The following is an 18,109-nucleotide window of genomic DNA, read 5'->3' on the forward strand; positions in this document are numbered from 1 at the left end:
TGTGAGTCTTTAAACTTTTCTTTTCAAGAAAGTTTTAGCTGTTTGTGGTCTTTTGCTTTTCCATATGAGATTTAGGTTAAGCTTGTTGATTTCTGTTAAAAAAAGATCCCACTGGAATTTTTACAGAAAATTCATTGAATATGTAGGACACTTTAGGTATTATTGCCATGTAAACAAAACTGTCTTCTGGTCAATAATCATGGGATCCTTTTCAATTTATATCCTCTTTAATTTCTTTTTCAAAAAATTTTATTGGAGTATAGTTGATTTACAATGTTGTGTTAACATTCAGGTGTACAGCAAAGTGAATCAATTATACATATACATATATCCACTCTTTGTTTAGATTAATTTCCCATACAGAACAGTACAGAGTACTTAGTAGATTTCCCTGTGCTATACAGCACGTCCTTATTAGTTATCTATTTTATATATAGTAGTGTGTTTATGTCAATCCCAACCTCCCAATTTATCCCTCCCCCACTTATCCCCTTGTAACCATGTTTGTTTTCTACATATGTGACTCTACTTCTGTTTTCTAAATAAGTTCATTTATACCCTTTTTTTTTTTTAGATTTCACACATAAGCAATATCATATGGTATTTGTCTTTCTGTGTCTGACTTACTTTACTCACTATGACAATCTCTAGGTCCATCCATGTTGCCACAAATGTCATTATTTTGTTATTTTATGCAATAGTCCATTGTATATATCTACTGCATCTTCTTTATCCATTCCTCTTTTGATGAACCTTTAGGTTGCTTCCATGTCCCAGCTACTGTAAATAGTGATGCAGTGAACACTGTTCTGCATGTATCTTTTTGAATTATGGTTTTCTCCAGAAATATGCCCAGGAGTTGGGTTGCTGGGTAATATGGTAGTTCTATTTTTAGTTTTTTAAGGAACCTCCATACTGGTCTCCATAGTGGCTGTACCAATTGACATTCCCACCAACAGTGTAGGAGGGTTTCCCTTTATCCATACCCTCTCCAGGATTTATTGTTTGTAATTTTTTTAATGATAGCCATTTTGACTGGTGTGAGGTGAAACCTCATTGTAGTTTTGATTTGCATTTTTCTAATAATTAGCAATGTTAAGCATCTTTACATGTGCTTTTTGTCCACCTGTATGTCTTCTTTGGAGAAAAGTCTATTTAGATTTTCAGCCCATTTTTTGATTGTTTTTTTGATATTGAGGTTCATTAACTGTTTGTATAGTTTGGAGATTAATCCCTTGTGGGTTGCTTCATTTGGAAATATTTTCTCCCACTCTGAGGATTCTCTTTTTGTTTTGTTTATGGCTTCCTTCATTGTGCAAAAGTTTTTAAGTTTAATTAGATCCCATTTGTTTATTTTTGTTTTTATTTTCACTTTCACTATGCTAGGAGGTGGATCAAAAAACAGTTTTCTGTGCTTTATATCAAAGAGTGTTCTACCTATGTTTTATTCTAAGAGTTTGATAGTTTCTGGCCTTACATTTACGTCTTTAACCCATTTTGAGTTTATTTTTGAGTATGGTGTTAGGGAGTGTCATAACTTCATTATTTTACATGTAGCTCTCCAGTTTTCCCAGCACCACTTTTTGAAGAGATTGTTTTTTCTCCATTGTATATTCTTGCCTCTTTAGTCATAGATTACGTGACCATAGGTGCGTGGGTTTATCTCTGGGCTTTCTATCCTGTTCCATTGATCTATATTTCTATTTTGTGCCAGTACCATACTGTCTTGATGACTGTAGCTTTGTAGTATAGTCTAAAGTCAGGGAGCCTGATTCCTCCAGCTCCATTTTTCTGTCTCAGGATTCCTGTGACTATTCATGGCCTTTTCTGTTTCCATACAAATTGTAAAATATTTTGTTCTACTTCTGTGAAAAATGCCATTGGTAATTTGTTAAGGATTGCATTGAATCTGTAGATTGCTTTGGGTAGTATAGTCATTTTTTCAATATTGATTCTTCCAATCTAAGACTATGGTATATCTCTTCATCTGTTTGTGTCATCTTTGATTTAGTTCAGCGACATCTTGTAGTTTTCTGCGTATAGGTCTTTGCCTCCTTTGGTAGGTTTATTCCTAGGTATTTTATTCTTCATGATGTGATGGTAAATGGGATTGTTTCCTTAATTTCTCTTTCTGGTCTTTCATTGTTAGTGTATAGGAATGCAAGTGATTTCTGTGTATTAATTTTGTATCCTGCAACTTTACCAAATTCACTGATTAGCTTTATTAGTTTAATGGTAGAATCTTTAGGATATTCTATGTATATATCATGTCATCTGCAAACAGTGACAGCTTTACTTCTTTTCTGATATGGATTCTTTTCATTTCTTTTTTCTTCTGTGATTGCTGTGGCTGAAACTTCCAAAACTATGTTGAATAACAGTGGTGAGAGTGGGAAACCCTGTCTTGTTCCTGATCTTAGTGGAAATGGTTTGTTTTTCACTATTGAGAATGATGTTGCCTGTGGGTTTGTCGTACATGGCCTTTATTATGGTGAGGTAAGTTCCCTCTATGCCTACTTTCTGGATATTTTTTTATCATAAATGGGTGTTGAATTTTGTCAAAAGCTTCTCCTGTATCTATTGAGATTATCATATGGATTTTATCCTTCAATTTGTTAATATGGTGTACCACATTGATTGATTTTCCTCTATTGAAGAATCCTTGCATTCCTGGGATAAACCTCACTTGATCATGGTGTATGATCCTTTTAACGTGCTGTTGGATTCTGTTTGCCAGTATTTTGTTAGGATTTTTGCATCATGTTCATCACTAATATTAGCCTGTAGTTTTCTTTCTTTGTGACATCTTTGTCTGGTTTTGGTATCAGGGTGATGGTGGCCCTGTAGAATGAGTTTGGGTCTGGTCCTCCCTTTGATATATTTTGGAAGAGTTTAAGAAGGATAGGTGTTAGCTCTTCGGTAAATGTTTGATAGAATTCGCCTGTGAAGCCATCTGGTCCTGGGCTTCTGTTTTTTGGAAGATTTTTTTTTCTTTTTTTTTCTCTTTTTTTTTTTTTTTTTTTTTTTTTGTGGTACACAGGCCTCTCACTGTTGTGGCCTCTCCCGTTGCAGAGCACAGGCTCTGGACGTGCAGGCTCAGCAGCCATGGCTCATGGGCCCAGCCATTCCGTGGCATGTGGGGTCTTCCTGGACGGGGACATGAACCCGTGTCCCTGCATCGGCAGGCAGACTCCCAACCACTGCGCCACCAGGGAAGCCCTGTTGGAAGATTTTGAATCACAGTTTCAACTTCAGTGCTTGTGCTTGGTCTGTTTATATTTTCTGTTTCTTCCTGGTTCAATCTTGGAAGGTTGTGCTTTTCTAAGAATTTGTCCGTTTCTTCCAGGTTGTCCATTTTATTGGCATACAGTTGCTTGTAGTAATCTCTTATGATTCTTTGTATTTCTGCAATGTCAGTCATTACTTCTTTTTCATTTCTAATTCTGTTGATTTGAGTCTTCTACTTTTTTTCTTCATGAGTCCAGCTAATGGTTTATCAATTTTGTTTATCTTCTCATACAAGCAGCTTTTAGTTTTATTGATCTTTGCTTTCGTTTCCTTCATTTCTTTTTTATTTATTTCTGATCTGATCTTTATGATTTCTTTCCTTCTGCTAACTGTGGGTTTTTTTTTTGTCGTTGTTCTTCTTTCTCTAATTGCTTTAGGTGTAAGGTTAGGTTGTTTATTTGAGGTTTTTCTTGTTTCTTGAGGTAGGATTTTATTACTATAAACTTCCCTTTTAGAAGTGCTTTTGCTGCATCCCATGGGTTTTGGGTAATCATGTTTTCATTGTCATTTGTTGTTAGGTATTTTTTGATTTCCTCTTTGATTTCTTCAGTGATCCCTTGGTTATTTAGTAGTGTATTGTTTAGCCTCCATGTATTGGTATTTTTTACAGACTTTTTTTCCTGTAATTGACATCTAGTCCCATAGTGTTGTGGTCAGAAAAGATGTATGATACAATTTCAATTGTCTTAAATTTACCAAGGCTTGATTTGTGACCCAAGGTATGGCTTATCCTGCAGAATGTTCCATGATCACTTGAGAAGAAAGTGTATTCTGTTGTTTTTGGAGAGAATGTCCTATAAATATCCATTAAGTCCATCTTGTTTAACGTATCATTTAAAGCTTGTGTTTCCTTAGTTATTTTCATTTTGGATGATCTGTCCATTGGTGAAAATGGGGTGTTAATGTCTCCTACTATTATTGTGTTACTGTCGATTTCCCCTCTTATGGCTGTTAGCATTTGCCTTAAGTGTTGAGGTGCTCCTAAGTTGGGTGCATAAAGATTTACAATTGTTATATCTTCTTCTTGGATTGATCCCTTGATCATTATGTAGTGTCTTCCTTTTCTCTTATAACAGTCTTTATTTTAAAGTCTATTATGTCTGATATGAGAGCTGCTACTCCAGCTTTCTTTTGATTTCCATTTGCATGGAATATCTTTTTCCATCCCCTCACTTTCTGTCTGTATGTTTCCCTAGGTCTGAAGTGGGTCTCTTGTAGACAGTATATATATGGGTCTTGTTTTATTATCCATTCCACCAGTCTATGTCTTTTGGTTGGAGCATTTAATCCATTTACATTTAAGTTAGTTATCGATATGTATGTTCCTATTCCCATTTTCTAAATTGTTTTAGGTTTGTTATTGTAGGTCTTTCCCTTCTCTTGTGTTTCCTGCCTAGAGAAGTTCCTTTAGCGTTTGCTGTAAAGCTGGTTTTGTGCTGCTGAATTCTCTTAGCTTTTTCTTGTCTCTGAAGGTTTTAATTTCTCTTTTGAATCTGAATGAGATCTTTGGTGGATCGAGTAATCTTGGTTGTAGATTTTTCCCTTTCATCACTTAAATATGTCCTTCCACTCCCTTCTGAATTGTAGAGTTTCTGCTAAAAGATCAGCTGTTAGCCTTATGGGGATCCCCTTGTATGTTATTTGTTGTTTTTCCTTTGCTGCATTTCATATTTTTTCTTTGTATTTAATTTTTGATAGTTTGATTAATATGTGTCTTGGCGTGTTTCTCCTTGGATTTATTCTGTATGGGACTCTCTGTGCTTCCTGGACTTGATTGATTATTTCCTTTCCCATATTAGGGAAGTTTTCAACTATAATCTCTTCCAATATTTTCTCAGTCCCTTTCTTTTTCTCTTCTTCTTCTGCGACCCCTATAATTCACATATTGGTGTGTTTAATGTCCCTGAGGTCTCTGAGACTGTCCTCTATTCTTTTCATTCTTTTTTCTTCATTCTGCTCTGTGGTAGTTATTTCCACTATTTTATCTTCCAGGTCACTTATCCAATCTTCTGCCTCAGTTATTCTGATGTTGATTCCTTCTAGAGAATTTTTAATTTCATTTATTGTGTTGTTCATCATTGTTCTTTTTTGCTCTTTCATTCTTCTAGGTCCTTGTTGAATGTTTCTTGTATTTTATCCATTTTACTTGCAAGATTTTGGATCATCTTTACTATCATTACTCTGAATTCTTTTTCAAGTAGACTGCCTATTTCCTCTTCATTTGTTTGGTCTGGTGGGTTTTACCTTGATCTTTCATCTGCTTTGTGTTTCTCTGTCTTCTCATTTTGCTTAACTTAATGTGTTTGGGGTTTCCTTTTCACAGGCTGCAGGTTCATTGTTCCCGTTGTTTTTGGTGTCTGCCCCCAGTGGGTAAGGTTGGTTCAGTGGGTTGTGTAGGCTTCCTGGTGGAGGGGACTGGTGCCTGTGTTCTAGTGGCTGAGACTAGATCTTTTCTTTCCGGTGGGCAGGACTATGTCCAGTGGTGTGTTTTGGGGTGTGTGTGAACTTATTATGATTTTAGGCTGCCTCTCTGCTAGTGGGTGGTGTTGTGTTCCTGTCTTACTGGTTGGCATAGGGTGTTTAGCACTGGAACTTCCTGGTCATTGAGTGAAACTTTGTCTTAGCATTGAGAAGGAGATTGCTGGGAGAACTCTTGCTGATTGATATTATGAGGGGCTGTTAGGTCTCTGGTGGACCATTGTCCTGAATTCGGCTCTCCCAACTCAGAAGCTCAGGCCTGACACCTGTCCAGAGAACCAAGATCCTGTCAGCCACACAGCTCAGAAGAAAAGTGAGAAAAGAAAAAAGAAAGAAAAAAAATAAAGTTATTAAAATTAAAAATTAAAAAAATATATATTATAATAAAGTAATTAATAAAAAAAGGAAGACAGCAACTAAACCTATAAACTAATCCATCAATGATAAGAAGTGCTAGAAACTATACTAAAAAGACTGGACAGAGAGAACCGTAGGACAAATGGTAAAAGCAAACCTATACAGACAAAATCACACAAAGTAGCATATACATACACACTCACAAAAACGGAAAAAGGAAAAAAAATATATATATATATGGAAGAGAGAAACCAAATCAATAAACGAATCTACCAATGATAATAAGCTCTAAATACTAAATTAAGATAAACATAATACTAGAAACAAATTAGTAGCAGAAAGCAAACCCCAATTCTATAGTTGCTCCCAAAGTCCACTACCTCAAGCTTGGGATGATTCATTGTCTATTCAGGTGTTCCACAGATGCAGTGTACATCAAATTGATTGTGGAGATTTAATCCACTGCTCCTGAGGCTGCTGGGAGAAATTTCCCTTTCTCTTCTTTGTTCACACAGATCCTGGGATTCTGCTTTGGATTTGGCCCTGCCTCTGCATGTAGGTCACCCTCTGGCATCTGTTCTTCGCCCAGGCAGGAGGGGGTTAAAAGATCAGCTGATTAGGGGGCTCTGGCTCACTCAGGCCGGGGGACGGGAGGGGTACAGAATGCAGGGCTAGCCTGTGGCAGCAGAGGCCAGCAGTGACGTTGCCACAGCCTGAGGTGTGCTGTGTGTTCTCTTGAGGAAGTTGTCCCTGGATCACAGGACCCTGGCAGTTGTGGGCTGCACAGGCTCCTGGGATGGGTGGTGTGGATAGTGACCTGTGCTTGCACACAGGATTCTTGGTGGCTGCAGCAGCAGTGTTAGCGTTTCATGCCCGTCTGTGATGTACACGCTGATAGCTGTGGCTCACACCAGTCTCTGAAGCTCGTTTAGGCAGTGCTCTGAATCCTCTCTCCTCACACAGCCTTTTGGGAAGTCTGAGGTCTCCTGCCAGTATTCAGTAGGTGTTGTGTAGGAGTTGTTCCACGTGTAGATGTTTTTTTTTTTTTTCTCCTTGATACACAGGCCTCTCACTGTTGTGGCCTCTCCCTTTGCGGAGCACAGGCTCCGGACTCACAGGCTCAGCGGCCATGGCTCATGGGCCCAGCTGCTCCACGGCATGTGGGATCCTCCCAGACTGGGGCACGAACCCATGTCCCCTGCATCGGCAGGTGGACTCTCAACCACTGCTCCACCAGGGAAGCCCTGTAGATGTATTTTTGTTGTATTTGTGGGGAGGAAGGTGTTCTCCACGTCTTATTCCTCTGCCCTCTTAAAGGTCCTCCGCCTCTAGTGTATTTTTATTTTCATTATTGTGTTGTTCATCTCTGTTTGTTCTTTAGTTTTTCTAGGTGTTTGTTAAACTTTTCTTGTATCTTCTCGATCCATGCCTCCATTCTTTTTCTGTGATCTTGGATCATCTTTACTATCATTACTCTGAATATTTTTTAAGACATTACTTATCTCCTCTTCATCTAGTTGTTCTTGTAGGTTTTCTTCTTGCTCCTTTGCCTGCAACATATTTCTTTGTCATCTCATTTCGTCACACTTACTGTGTTTGTGGTCTCCTTTCCACAGCCTGCAGGAATTTACTTCCTTTTGCTTCTGTTGTCTGCTGCCTGGTGGGTGAGGTTGGTCCTTTGGCTTGTTCTGTTATCCCATTGGTAAGGTGTTTGGTTTGTGTTGTGGTGATCAGAGCCTGCCCTGGATATTGAGAGGACCTCCCCTTTGCTCCCAGTGGCTGTGTGGGGTTTTCTCCCTATTTGTTGGAGTAGAGGTCCCTAGATCTTTTTCTTGGCTGTGATTCTGATCTGCAGTGTGGTGTGAGGTACATGGGATTGGAGGACACCCACTGGGAGAGGAGCCAATGAGTGTTCCTCCTCTGGAGGTGTTCACTGTGTATGTGCTCTGTTGTGTCCCCTTTCATCCATTGTGTGGACTCAGAAAGTACACTGTTGTTGGCACTGCTTTTGGTCCCACCTTAACTGTGGGTATGCCAGCAATTGGCCCTGGTGACTCTCGGGCATTATTTTCACCCAGTCACTGGCACAGATCCACTGAGGTCAGTTCCTAGGACTGCAGTATTCATTCACCTGGACCTGCCATGGTAGCTATGGAGGCTGCTCAGACTCTGGTGTGGCGCATTCCCTGTGTGTACATGCCCACAAATCCCACAGCTGCTAATGCCATATCTATCCGAGTACAGGAGTTCTTGTTGTCCTTTTGGATGTTTCACAGGTGCTGAATTTAGGAAGCCATCAGCAGAAGTGTAACTCCACAGTTCGTTCAGCTCCGAGGAGAGATTTCAGCTCTTCATCCTTAGTCACACAGCCCCTGGCTCTCAGTGGTAGTTTCAGCCCCTACTCTGGGTGGATTTCCTAGTGGTGGGAGCTATCCCTCTCCTTCTGGGACAGTGGGGCAGGCCCGGGCACCCACTGTCAGATTTCCCTGTAGCGAGAGCTATCCACGTGCTCCCTGGATAGTGGGGCAGGTCCTGGCACCCGCTGATGGATTTCCTAGTAGTGAGAGGTTTCTGTGTGCTCCTGGGACAGCAGGTCAAGTCCTAGCACACACTGACAGGTCCCAGCACCCACTGGTGGACTTTCTTGTAGTGAGAGCTATCGGGGCACTTCTGAGACAGTCAGTTGGGTTCCAGTGTCTGCCCATGTGTCTGGAAGAGGTGGCCAGTGCCTGCCTCTGGAGACCAAGATGGAGGTGGTGACTCACACCCACCCTGAGAACTCCACTAGGCAGTGTCCTGTTGACTGGGAGCACTCAGGGAAAGAAGCTTGTGGTCCCATCTCTCTCCTCATGCACCTCCCAATAATGGTGACTTGTTTCTCTGGTGGGCCAAGGCTTCATGGTATACCTTCAGTTGCCACTGCCTGACCTTTTCAGGCTGCTTCCACACTTAACCCTGGTCCCCTCCCTGGGACCGAACTTCGGAGTCTGAGCTTCAGGACTCAACTACCACCCTCACCAACAGAGGAGTGTCTCAGGTTGGGGAGTGCAGGGTGGCAGTGCCAGCCCTCTGTGCAGGTTACTCTCCATTATGCCTTACACGAACTGGTTGCTGCTCTCCCCTCTTAGGCTCCGAAGCTCCCCCTTCATCCAGTCTGATCTCTCCACTGTTGAGCAGACTTTCCAAGGTGTGGGAATCTTTCTTCTTTCCCAGATCCCTCCCTGTCCTGATTCCTTTCCCCCCGCTTTTGTCTTATCAGGTTATGTGGAGGTTTTCTTGTCTTTTCAGAAGTTTGACGTCTTCTGTCAGCTCTGTTTTGTAATTTGTGTTTCTCTAGGAATTGGTGCATGTCATCTAAGTTATCAAGTATTTTTGGCATAAAATTGTCATAATACTCCTTTATTATGTTTTCAAGACAAAGGATCTCCTTTAAAATTTTAAAATTGAGATATAATAAACTTATAACATTATTTTAGTTTTGGATGTACAAAATGATGATTCACTATGTGTATACTGTTAAATGATCACCACAAGAAGTCTAGTTAACACCCGTCACCATCAATAGTTACAAATTTTTTCTTGTGATGAGAACATTTTAAGATTTAATCTTTTAACAACTTTCAGTTGTCCAGTACAGTATTATTAACTATAGTCACCACACTGTTCATTACATCCCCAGGACTTATTTATTTTATAACTGGAAGTTTGTACTTTTGACCACTTTCACCCATTTTGCCCACTCCCACCCCCCACCTCTAGCAACCACCAATATATTCTCTTTATCTATGAGTTCATTTGTTTTAGACTCCATGTATAAGTGAGATAATATGATATTTGTCTTTCTCTCTCTGACTTATTTCACTTTGCTTAATGCCCTCAAGGTCCGTCCATGCTGTCATAAATGGTAGGATTTCCTTCATTTTTGGCTGAATAATATTCTAGTGTGGGGCAAGGTGGTGGTGGGATGAATTGGGAGATTAGGATTGACATATATACACTAATATGTAAAAAATAGATAACTAACAAGAACCTGCTGTATTAAAAAAATAAACAAAACTTAAAAAAAACTAAAAAAAGTATTCCAGTGTGTGTGTAAATATATATATATACATATATTATACATTTATTATATATATATAATATTTTATTTATCCATTCTCATATTGATGGACACTTACATTGATTCCATGTCTTGACTATTTTAAATAATGCCACAGTGAATATGAGGGTGTAGATATATTATAGTGTTTTCATTTCCTCTTGATAAATACCCAGAAGTGACATTGCTGGATCATATGCTAGTTCTATTTTTGATGTTTTAAGGAATCTCCATACTGTTTTTCATAGTGGCTGCACCAGTTTGCATTCCCACCAACAGTGCACAAGGGTTCCCTTTTCTCCACATCTTGCCAACACTTGCTATTTCTTGTCTTATTGATAATAGCCATTCTAAGACATGTGTGAGGTGATAGCTCCTCTTTCTTAATATCTGTAAATTGTGTGCTGTTTCTTTGCTAACTAGGCTGCTTAGAACTACATCAAGTTTAGTGATATTCTTAAATTTTTTCCTTATTGTTTTTATCTATTTTATTTGCTTATTGGGTATATTACTTTTTTATGATTGGTATAAGTTTTAAAGTATCCCTTTTTTATCTTATCACAGTCTATCATCAAATAATATACCTCATCACATGTAGCATACAAACTTTATGGTAGTATACTTCCATTTCCCCTTCATGATTTTTTGTTATTTTTTTTCATTTATATGTACTTTTTTTTTAGTCCAAATTTCTTTATTGAGGTATAGTTGATCTACAATATTAAATAAATTTTAAGTACACTATGCAGTGATTCACAATTTTAAAGGTTATATTCTATTTTTAGTTATTATAAAGTATTGGCTATATTCCCTGTTTTGTACAAAATATCCTTAGATCTTATTTCATTTTATTTTTTAACATCTTTACTGGAGTATAATTGCTTTACAATGGGGTGTTAGTTTCTGCTGTATAACAAAGTGAATAAGCTATACATAAACATATATCTCTATATCTCCTCCCTCTTGCATCTCCCTCCCATCCTCCCTATCCCACCCCTCTAGGTGGATACAAAGCACCGAGCTGATCTCCCTGTGCTATGCGGCTGCTTCCCACTAGCTATCTATTTTACATTTGGTAGAGTATATATGTCCATGCCACTCTCTCACTTCGTCCCAGCTGACCCTTCCCCCACCTCGTGTTCTCAAGTCCATTCTCTATGTCTGCATCTTTATTTCTGTCCTGCTCCTAGGTTCTTCAGTACAATTTTTTTTTTAGGTTCCATATATATGTGTTAGCATACAGTATTTGTTTTCCTCTTTCTGACTTACTTCACTCTGTATGACAAACTCTGCATCCATCCACCTCACTACAAATAACTCAATCTTGTTTCTTTTTATGGCTGAGTAATATTCCATTATATATATGTGCCACATCTTCTTTATCCATTCATCTGTCAATGGACTTAGGTTGCTTCCATGTCCTGGCTATTGTAAACAGAGTTGCAATGAACATTTTGGTACATGACTCTTTTTGAATTATGGTGTTCTTGGTGTATATGCCGAGTAGTGGTATTGCTGGTTCGTATGGTAGCTCTATTTTTAGTTTTTAAGGAACCTCCATAATTTTCTTTATGGTGGCTGTATCAATTTACATTCCCACCAACAGTGCAAGAGTGTTCCCTTTTCTCCACACCCTCTCCAGCATTTATTGTTTGTAGATATTTTGATGATGGCCATTCTGACTGGTGTGCGGTGATACCTCATTGTAGTTTTGATTTGCATTTCTCAGATGATTAGTGATGTTGAGCATCCTTTCATGTGTTTGTTGGCAATCTGTATATCTTCTTTGGAGAAATGTCAATTTAGGTCTTCTGCCCATTTTTGGATTAGCTTGTTTGTTTTTTTGATATTGAGCTGCATGAGCTGCTCTTACATATTGGAGATTAATCCTTTATCAGTTGCTTCATTAGCAAATATTTTCTCCCTTTATGAGGGCTGTCTTTTCATCTTGTTTATGTTTTCCTTTGCTGTTCAAAAGCTTTTAAGTTTCATTAGGTCCCATTTGTTTATTTTTGTCTTTATTTCCATTACTCTAGGTGGTCGGTCAAAAAGGATCTTGCTGTGATGTATGTCACAGAGTGTTCTGCCTATGTTTTCCTCTAAGAGTTTGATACTGTCTGGCCTTACCTTTAGGTATTTAATCCATTTTGATTTTATTTTTGTGTATGGTGTTAGGGAGTGTTCTAATTTCATTCTTTTACATGTAGCTGTCCAGTTTTCCCAGCACCACTTTTTGAAGAGGCTGTCTTTTCTCCATTGTATATTCTTGCCTCCTTTATCAATGATAAGTTGGCCACATATGTGTGGGTTCATCTCTGGGCTTTCTATCCTGTTCCACTGATGTATATTTCTGTTTTTGTGCCAGTACCATACTGTCTTGATGACTGTAGCTTTGTAGTATAGTCTGAAGTCAGGGAGCCTGATTCCTCCAGCTCCGTTTTTCTGTCTCAAGATTCCTTTGGCTATTTGGATGTTTTGTGTTTCCATACAAATTGTGAAATATTTTGTCCTAGTTCTGTGAAAAATGCCATTGGTAGTTTATCTCACTACTAAGGCAATAGTCTTTTGTACTATTTGCCTGATGCCCTCTGGTATTAGGAAGTCTTTCCACTCTGGTTAGTGGAACACAGACTGGAGTTCCCTTTACTATGTGAACTCCATGAATTTGAAGACTGCACTTTTTCAATGCTTCTTTCCCTAACCTCAGTAGCTTTTTCACAAGCCTACACTGATCAGTGCTCACCCAAGGACTTGTGGTGGAACTGTCTACAGATCCCGTGACCTCTCTCCAGCTATGTAACTCTTTCCTGTCTGGTATTCTGCTCCACAAATTCTGACTCCAGGCAGTGAGCTAGACACTTGCAGGGCTCATGTCATTTGTTTCCCTTCTCTGGGATCACTGTCTTGTGCAGCCAGTGGTCCATTATTGCAAAAGAAGCAAAAGTACTTCCCTCTTACTCTCTTGAAAATAGCAGTAGTAAGTCTTTGTACCACTGAGAGGAGATTTTCTTTTTAGAAAGAGTTAAAAGTCATTCAAAGCCAAATTAATTAAATAAGGAGGATCAAACTAGGAGTGACTAAAAAGTAATGAGAGTTATTTTCTTGTCCAACTTGTAAACTAACTTTTTTTTTCTGTATAGGTACAGGTCACAGTATCCAATCCTAGGCCTCCTGTATGATGACTATGAATATATACCACCAGATAGTGACACACAGACTACTGTGATCGAGAAAACAGAAGACAAATGGACTTGTGTAAGTTCACTTGGGCATTTCTCGAGTATATAATTAGGGAGAAAAAATCCTAAGGCCATTGTGTTGTGTTAGCAGAGTTTCTCAACCTCAGCACTATTAACATTTTGGGCTGGATAATTTGATGTGGGCGGACTGCCCTGCACATTGTAGGACATTCTAAAATGATGTAGAATCTCACTTTTAACACTATGAAAATGACAGCCTTTGTCTTGTTATGTTAAAAACTTCTTAGGTACTGAAAGCAGGTAAAACTAATCTATGGTTATTAAAGTCAGGAAGTGGTTGGTTATCCTCGAGGTCAGGTACTGATTGGAAGGAAACAAAAGGAGGACTACTGGGGTACTAATAATATGCTGTTTCTTGATCTGAGTGATAGTTGCATATACACGTTCAGTTTGGGAAAATTCATTTAGTTGTACACCTATATGTGCACTTTTCTTATGTTTATTATACTTCAATAAAAGTCTTAAAATGCTTAAGTATATCATGATGAGCAATAGATAAATATATCTCAATCAATTATTCTGTAGAACCTCTTGAGAAAATTTTTAAATGTAGATTTAACATTAATAAAATACTGCAGATATATAACTAATAAATTACTACAGATGTAGTTAATAAAATTAAATATCTGTTAAATAACTCACTTTAAAAAGTTATCTTTTGGTTGAACAAGCTCAAATACTTGAAAAAACCAAAAAATTCAGAAAGTTGATAGCTCTGAAGCACTTCTCTGACTACAATAAAGCCATCAATCTTGTATATATGATTATCTATCATCAGTGAAAGCAACCAACACTTAGTAACCCTAAAATAAAAATTTAAGCTTTGAAATATATTGTGCTTCTTAGGTCATTAATTAATTAAGAATTATTTATTACTAATTATTAATTGGTAAAGGGTACTTGGTGGCCCAAGAATCAGTTGAACAACAAGAGAAAGTCAGCATAGGATTTAAAATTTGTCACTCAAAGTTTACTTGATTCTGAAATTTAATACTGAAAAGCAATTGCTGCTACTAACCACATGTGTCTCAGAGGTGGCATCAATGTGAAGACCTACCAAATAAAGGGTCTACAGAATAATAGTCATTACTTCTCCTTTCATTAAAAGCATATAGCAATGAACATCAAACTCAATATCTGAAGGGACTAGATACTAATAGCAAATTCAAAATATATTTAAGTAAATTCACAGATGTTAGATTTGTACTTATTAACAGAGACTTTTGGACATATTTAACCTCTAACTATGACACCAAGGAGTAAATCTACTCACATCTCCCTCCCTTGTGCTTAAAATCATTTGAAACATAAACTTTGGCTAAAGTCAGACAAACCATTGTTTCATTGAATATGCGTATAAAAGTGCCCAAACAGTGCCATACATTTCCCTTGGTATAATTCATGTCAACTTAAATCATTTTTACAACTGTGTGCATACAATTACAATGTTTAAAATTAATTATAAGCTCTTCTAAACTGACTTTTTCTTTTCTTTTCTAGCCGTGAATGAATCTCCAACTCAAAGGAATTATTTTTGTCTTCATTAGTACTTTGTTATTTTTCCATAGCTAAAGCCAATCAATATTTTGAACTAAGCTACTACTCAGCAAGTCTAATGGAATTAATTAGATATACAGATGAGAGTTTCTCCAACCATTTATAAGGGATGAATCCTTTCCATCATATTTTTGTATTCAGTATAGCAACACACCACTTTTTTAAAAAACATCTTTATTGGAGTATAATTGCTTTACAAGGGACAACACACCACTTTTAAAACTCAATTACAGGCACTGCAGGACTTAATCCACATTTTTCAATAGGGTGCTTCCTAGACACCGAATTAACTTTGTTGGGGTAGAGATTTTACAAGTTATTCCATTAGAAGATTTTTCTATGATATTAGATGTGCAATTTAGCTACAAGAGTAAATACTATGTTTTAACAACAACAACAACAAGCAATACTACTGAATTAAAAAAAACAGTTTAGTGCATGGTATATACAGCATATATTTGCTTTTCTCATATTAGACCTTGTGATTAAAAGAGGTGATTTATTACATGCTATTTATACCTCGTAGAGACAGAACTAAATCAAAGGTGATGATTAATTTCATTTATCAGGGAAGTGGGAAGTATATTTTTTAAAATACCTAAATCCACTAAATTGTACATTATGCTATTATGGTTCTAAGTACACATCAGTAGCTTGGCAACTCTGTTCTTTTGAGGCATATCATCCCCAAATGAGCCCACCCATTTCCTTAAAAACCTGTAACAGTGGGCTTCCCTGGTGGTGCAGTTGTTGAGACTCCGCCTGCCGATGCAGGGGACACGGGTTCGTGCCCCAGTCCGGGAAGATCCCACATGCTGTGGAGCGGCTGAGCCCGTGAGCCATGGCCGTTGAGCCTACACATCCAGAGCCTGTGCTCCGCAACAGGAGAGGCCACAGCAGTGATAGGCCCACATACCGAAAAAAAACCCCAAAAAACAAAAACCTGTAACACTATTATTGTAGTAGCAGGTGGAAGGAAAGTGGGCTTTTTTTAATAGCAGTAGACAAAACAACATTGAAATACTGTGTAAAAGCTTAGGGAATAAAAATAGCAAAAACAAATACTTGATATGTGTATTCTACTTGGGAGAGACTTTATAGTAGAATATTTAATGTACTTAGAAGTTGGTTGATTAATTGGGTTCTAATGACCTTACTAAAAGTGAACTAAATTATTTTCAAAATACATTAGTAGATAAGAATGAAATTTTAAAATGTCAAGCCCTTTGGTTAAAGTTAAGAATTAGCAAAAATTAAAATGTTTGCATTTGACAAAGTATAGATTAAGGTAACAAATAAATTTGGGTTTACATGTGAATGAGATTTTGCACTGAAATGTCTCTGCAAGTAACTATATAGAATTCTGTCATTCTTTATAATTATATTCTAATAATTATCCATTATACTAAGAAACTGTTAAGATAGCAACATATAAGGCACTACATGAAATCAAACCACAAATGAAGAGAGAAATGCTTTTAATACTTATATAAATATCCAAATAAATCTTTATATGAAGTTAAAAGCCTTATTTTATTTTCTTAATACCTCGACGAAAATGTTAAGCTTGGGGACATCCCAGCGGTACAGTGGTTAAGACTCTGCCCTTCCACTGCAGGGGGCAAAAGTTTGATCCCTGGTCGGGGAACTAATATCCCGCATGCCATGTAGTGTGGCAAAAAACAGAAAATATATTAAAAAATATTAAATATTAAGCTCTATAATGTGGATTGATACAATTCCAGTCTTATTAGTTATTTTGTGATAGAAAATGTTAATATTCTTTATGAGCTATGTAGTCCTTACATTTTTTCCCTTGGTGTAGGAACAACAGGGTAATTTCTCCTCTGCTAACTACTCATATGTGTAACTGTAATTATGCCATGTTATCTACCCACTGTATATAAGTGGAAGTTTTTAGTAGCTTGATAGAAACGTGCCATCATAACTGTCTGAAAATTAGAACAAGTGTGATTTTTCTAAAATACTCTTAAATAAAAATAACAGTGTCCAAAATTTGGGATAGTTAAGAAGTCAGCACTTCATTGGCTCACTTGATCCATGCATAGTGAGAAATGGGGGTCATAACAAGGTGCTTATTATACTTAACAAAGTTAAATGTATGTATTTCTTTTCCAATTTTTGATTAAGTTCAATAGAAATAGTAGTGATTTTTTCCTCTCACAAGTTTTGCACAACTTATCTCTGAAAACTGCAAAGATATTGTCAGATGAGGAATGCCTGTTTATCTAATTTCTATTCCCAGCATATTTTGCTTTAGATTTTGAATAAAATGGAGACTGTGCAATGACATGCAAAGTAATTTGTTTAAGTGTGTAAATAAAATATATATCTGTATGGTCTTTGTGGAAGTCCTAGTAGGAAACATGCGGAATGTAGTTTTAGCTTAGCTGTATACTTTTGTCAGGAAGTTATTATCATGTGAATGTTTATGTTAGAGCTAACAAGCACCACTATAAAAATAATCCTGATGTGGACTACTAGAGACCACAGTTTAACATAGTTGGACCTCTGGTTGATGCAGCTTTCTGCTTTAAATGAGAATTTCTTTGCTTACAAACCTAGTCTTCTAAGTTCTGTAATTCACTAAGTTCATAACTAGATGCCATAAAGCATTCTTCCTATCTTTGTAATGGTGCTTTAACTGTTATACTTTGTTTTTACACAAACAGTACAAAAGGAAAAAAATAAAGCTCAAAAAATTGCATGTCACCACCCAATTTAGATCACTTTAACAAAAAGCCATTGTCACTTCTTTCCTGTTATAATCTACAAAGATAACATGTAGACATAATTCCCTCAAAAGTAAATAATAAGCCATGAAAAGACTTCCCTACGAGGTTTCTCTCTCCCACCACACACCATTACTGAATTTATTGGATTTCCATAGGACTTTTTTGTCCAATAAAAAAATACAACGTATTTCAAGCCCATCCTAGGATAAATAAAATATATTTTTTTAAAAACAAAGAATGGAATAAACAACTACATCTGTCTTATAAAACCATTAATCTTTAGTGACAAAATAAGACATACTGCTTTTGAGTCT

The 18,109-nt window shown here is 37.3% G+C and overlaps 1 protein-coding gene across 1 annotated transcript in view; it reads left to right on the forward strand.

Annotated features, from left to right (window-relative positions):
• The window catches only part of POF1B (POF1B actin binding protein), an 87,731-nt gene extending 72,653 nt beyond the window's left edge, over window positions 1-15,078 (forward strand). The window contains exons 16-17 of the mRNA XM_081223204.1: window positions 13,363-13,477; window positions 14,983-15,078. Coding sequence (XP_081079330.1) covers window positions 13,363-13,477; window positions 14,983-14,988 — 121 coding nt within the window. The 3' untranslated portion in view covers window positions 14,989-15,078. The remainder of the gene's footprint in view (window positions 1-13,362; window positions 13,478-14,982) is intronic.
• Window positions 15,079-18,109: the final 3,031 nt, after the last annotated feature.

This window comes from Mesoplodon bidens, assembly GCF_964165515.1.
Source record: "Mesoplodon bidens genome assembly, chromosome: X".
In the NCBI taxonomy this organism is placed as follows: domain Eukaryota; kingdom Metazoa; phylum Chordata; class Mammalia; order Artiodactyla; family Ziphiidae; genus Mesoplodon; species Mesoplodon bidens.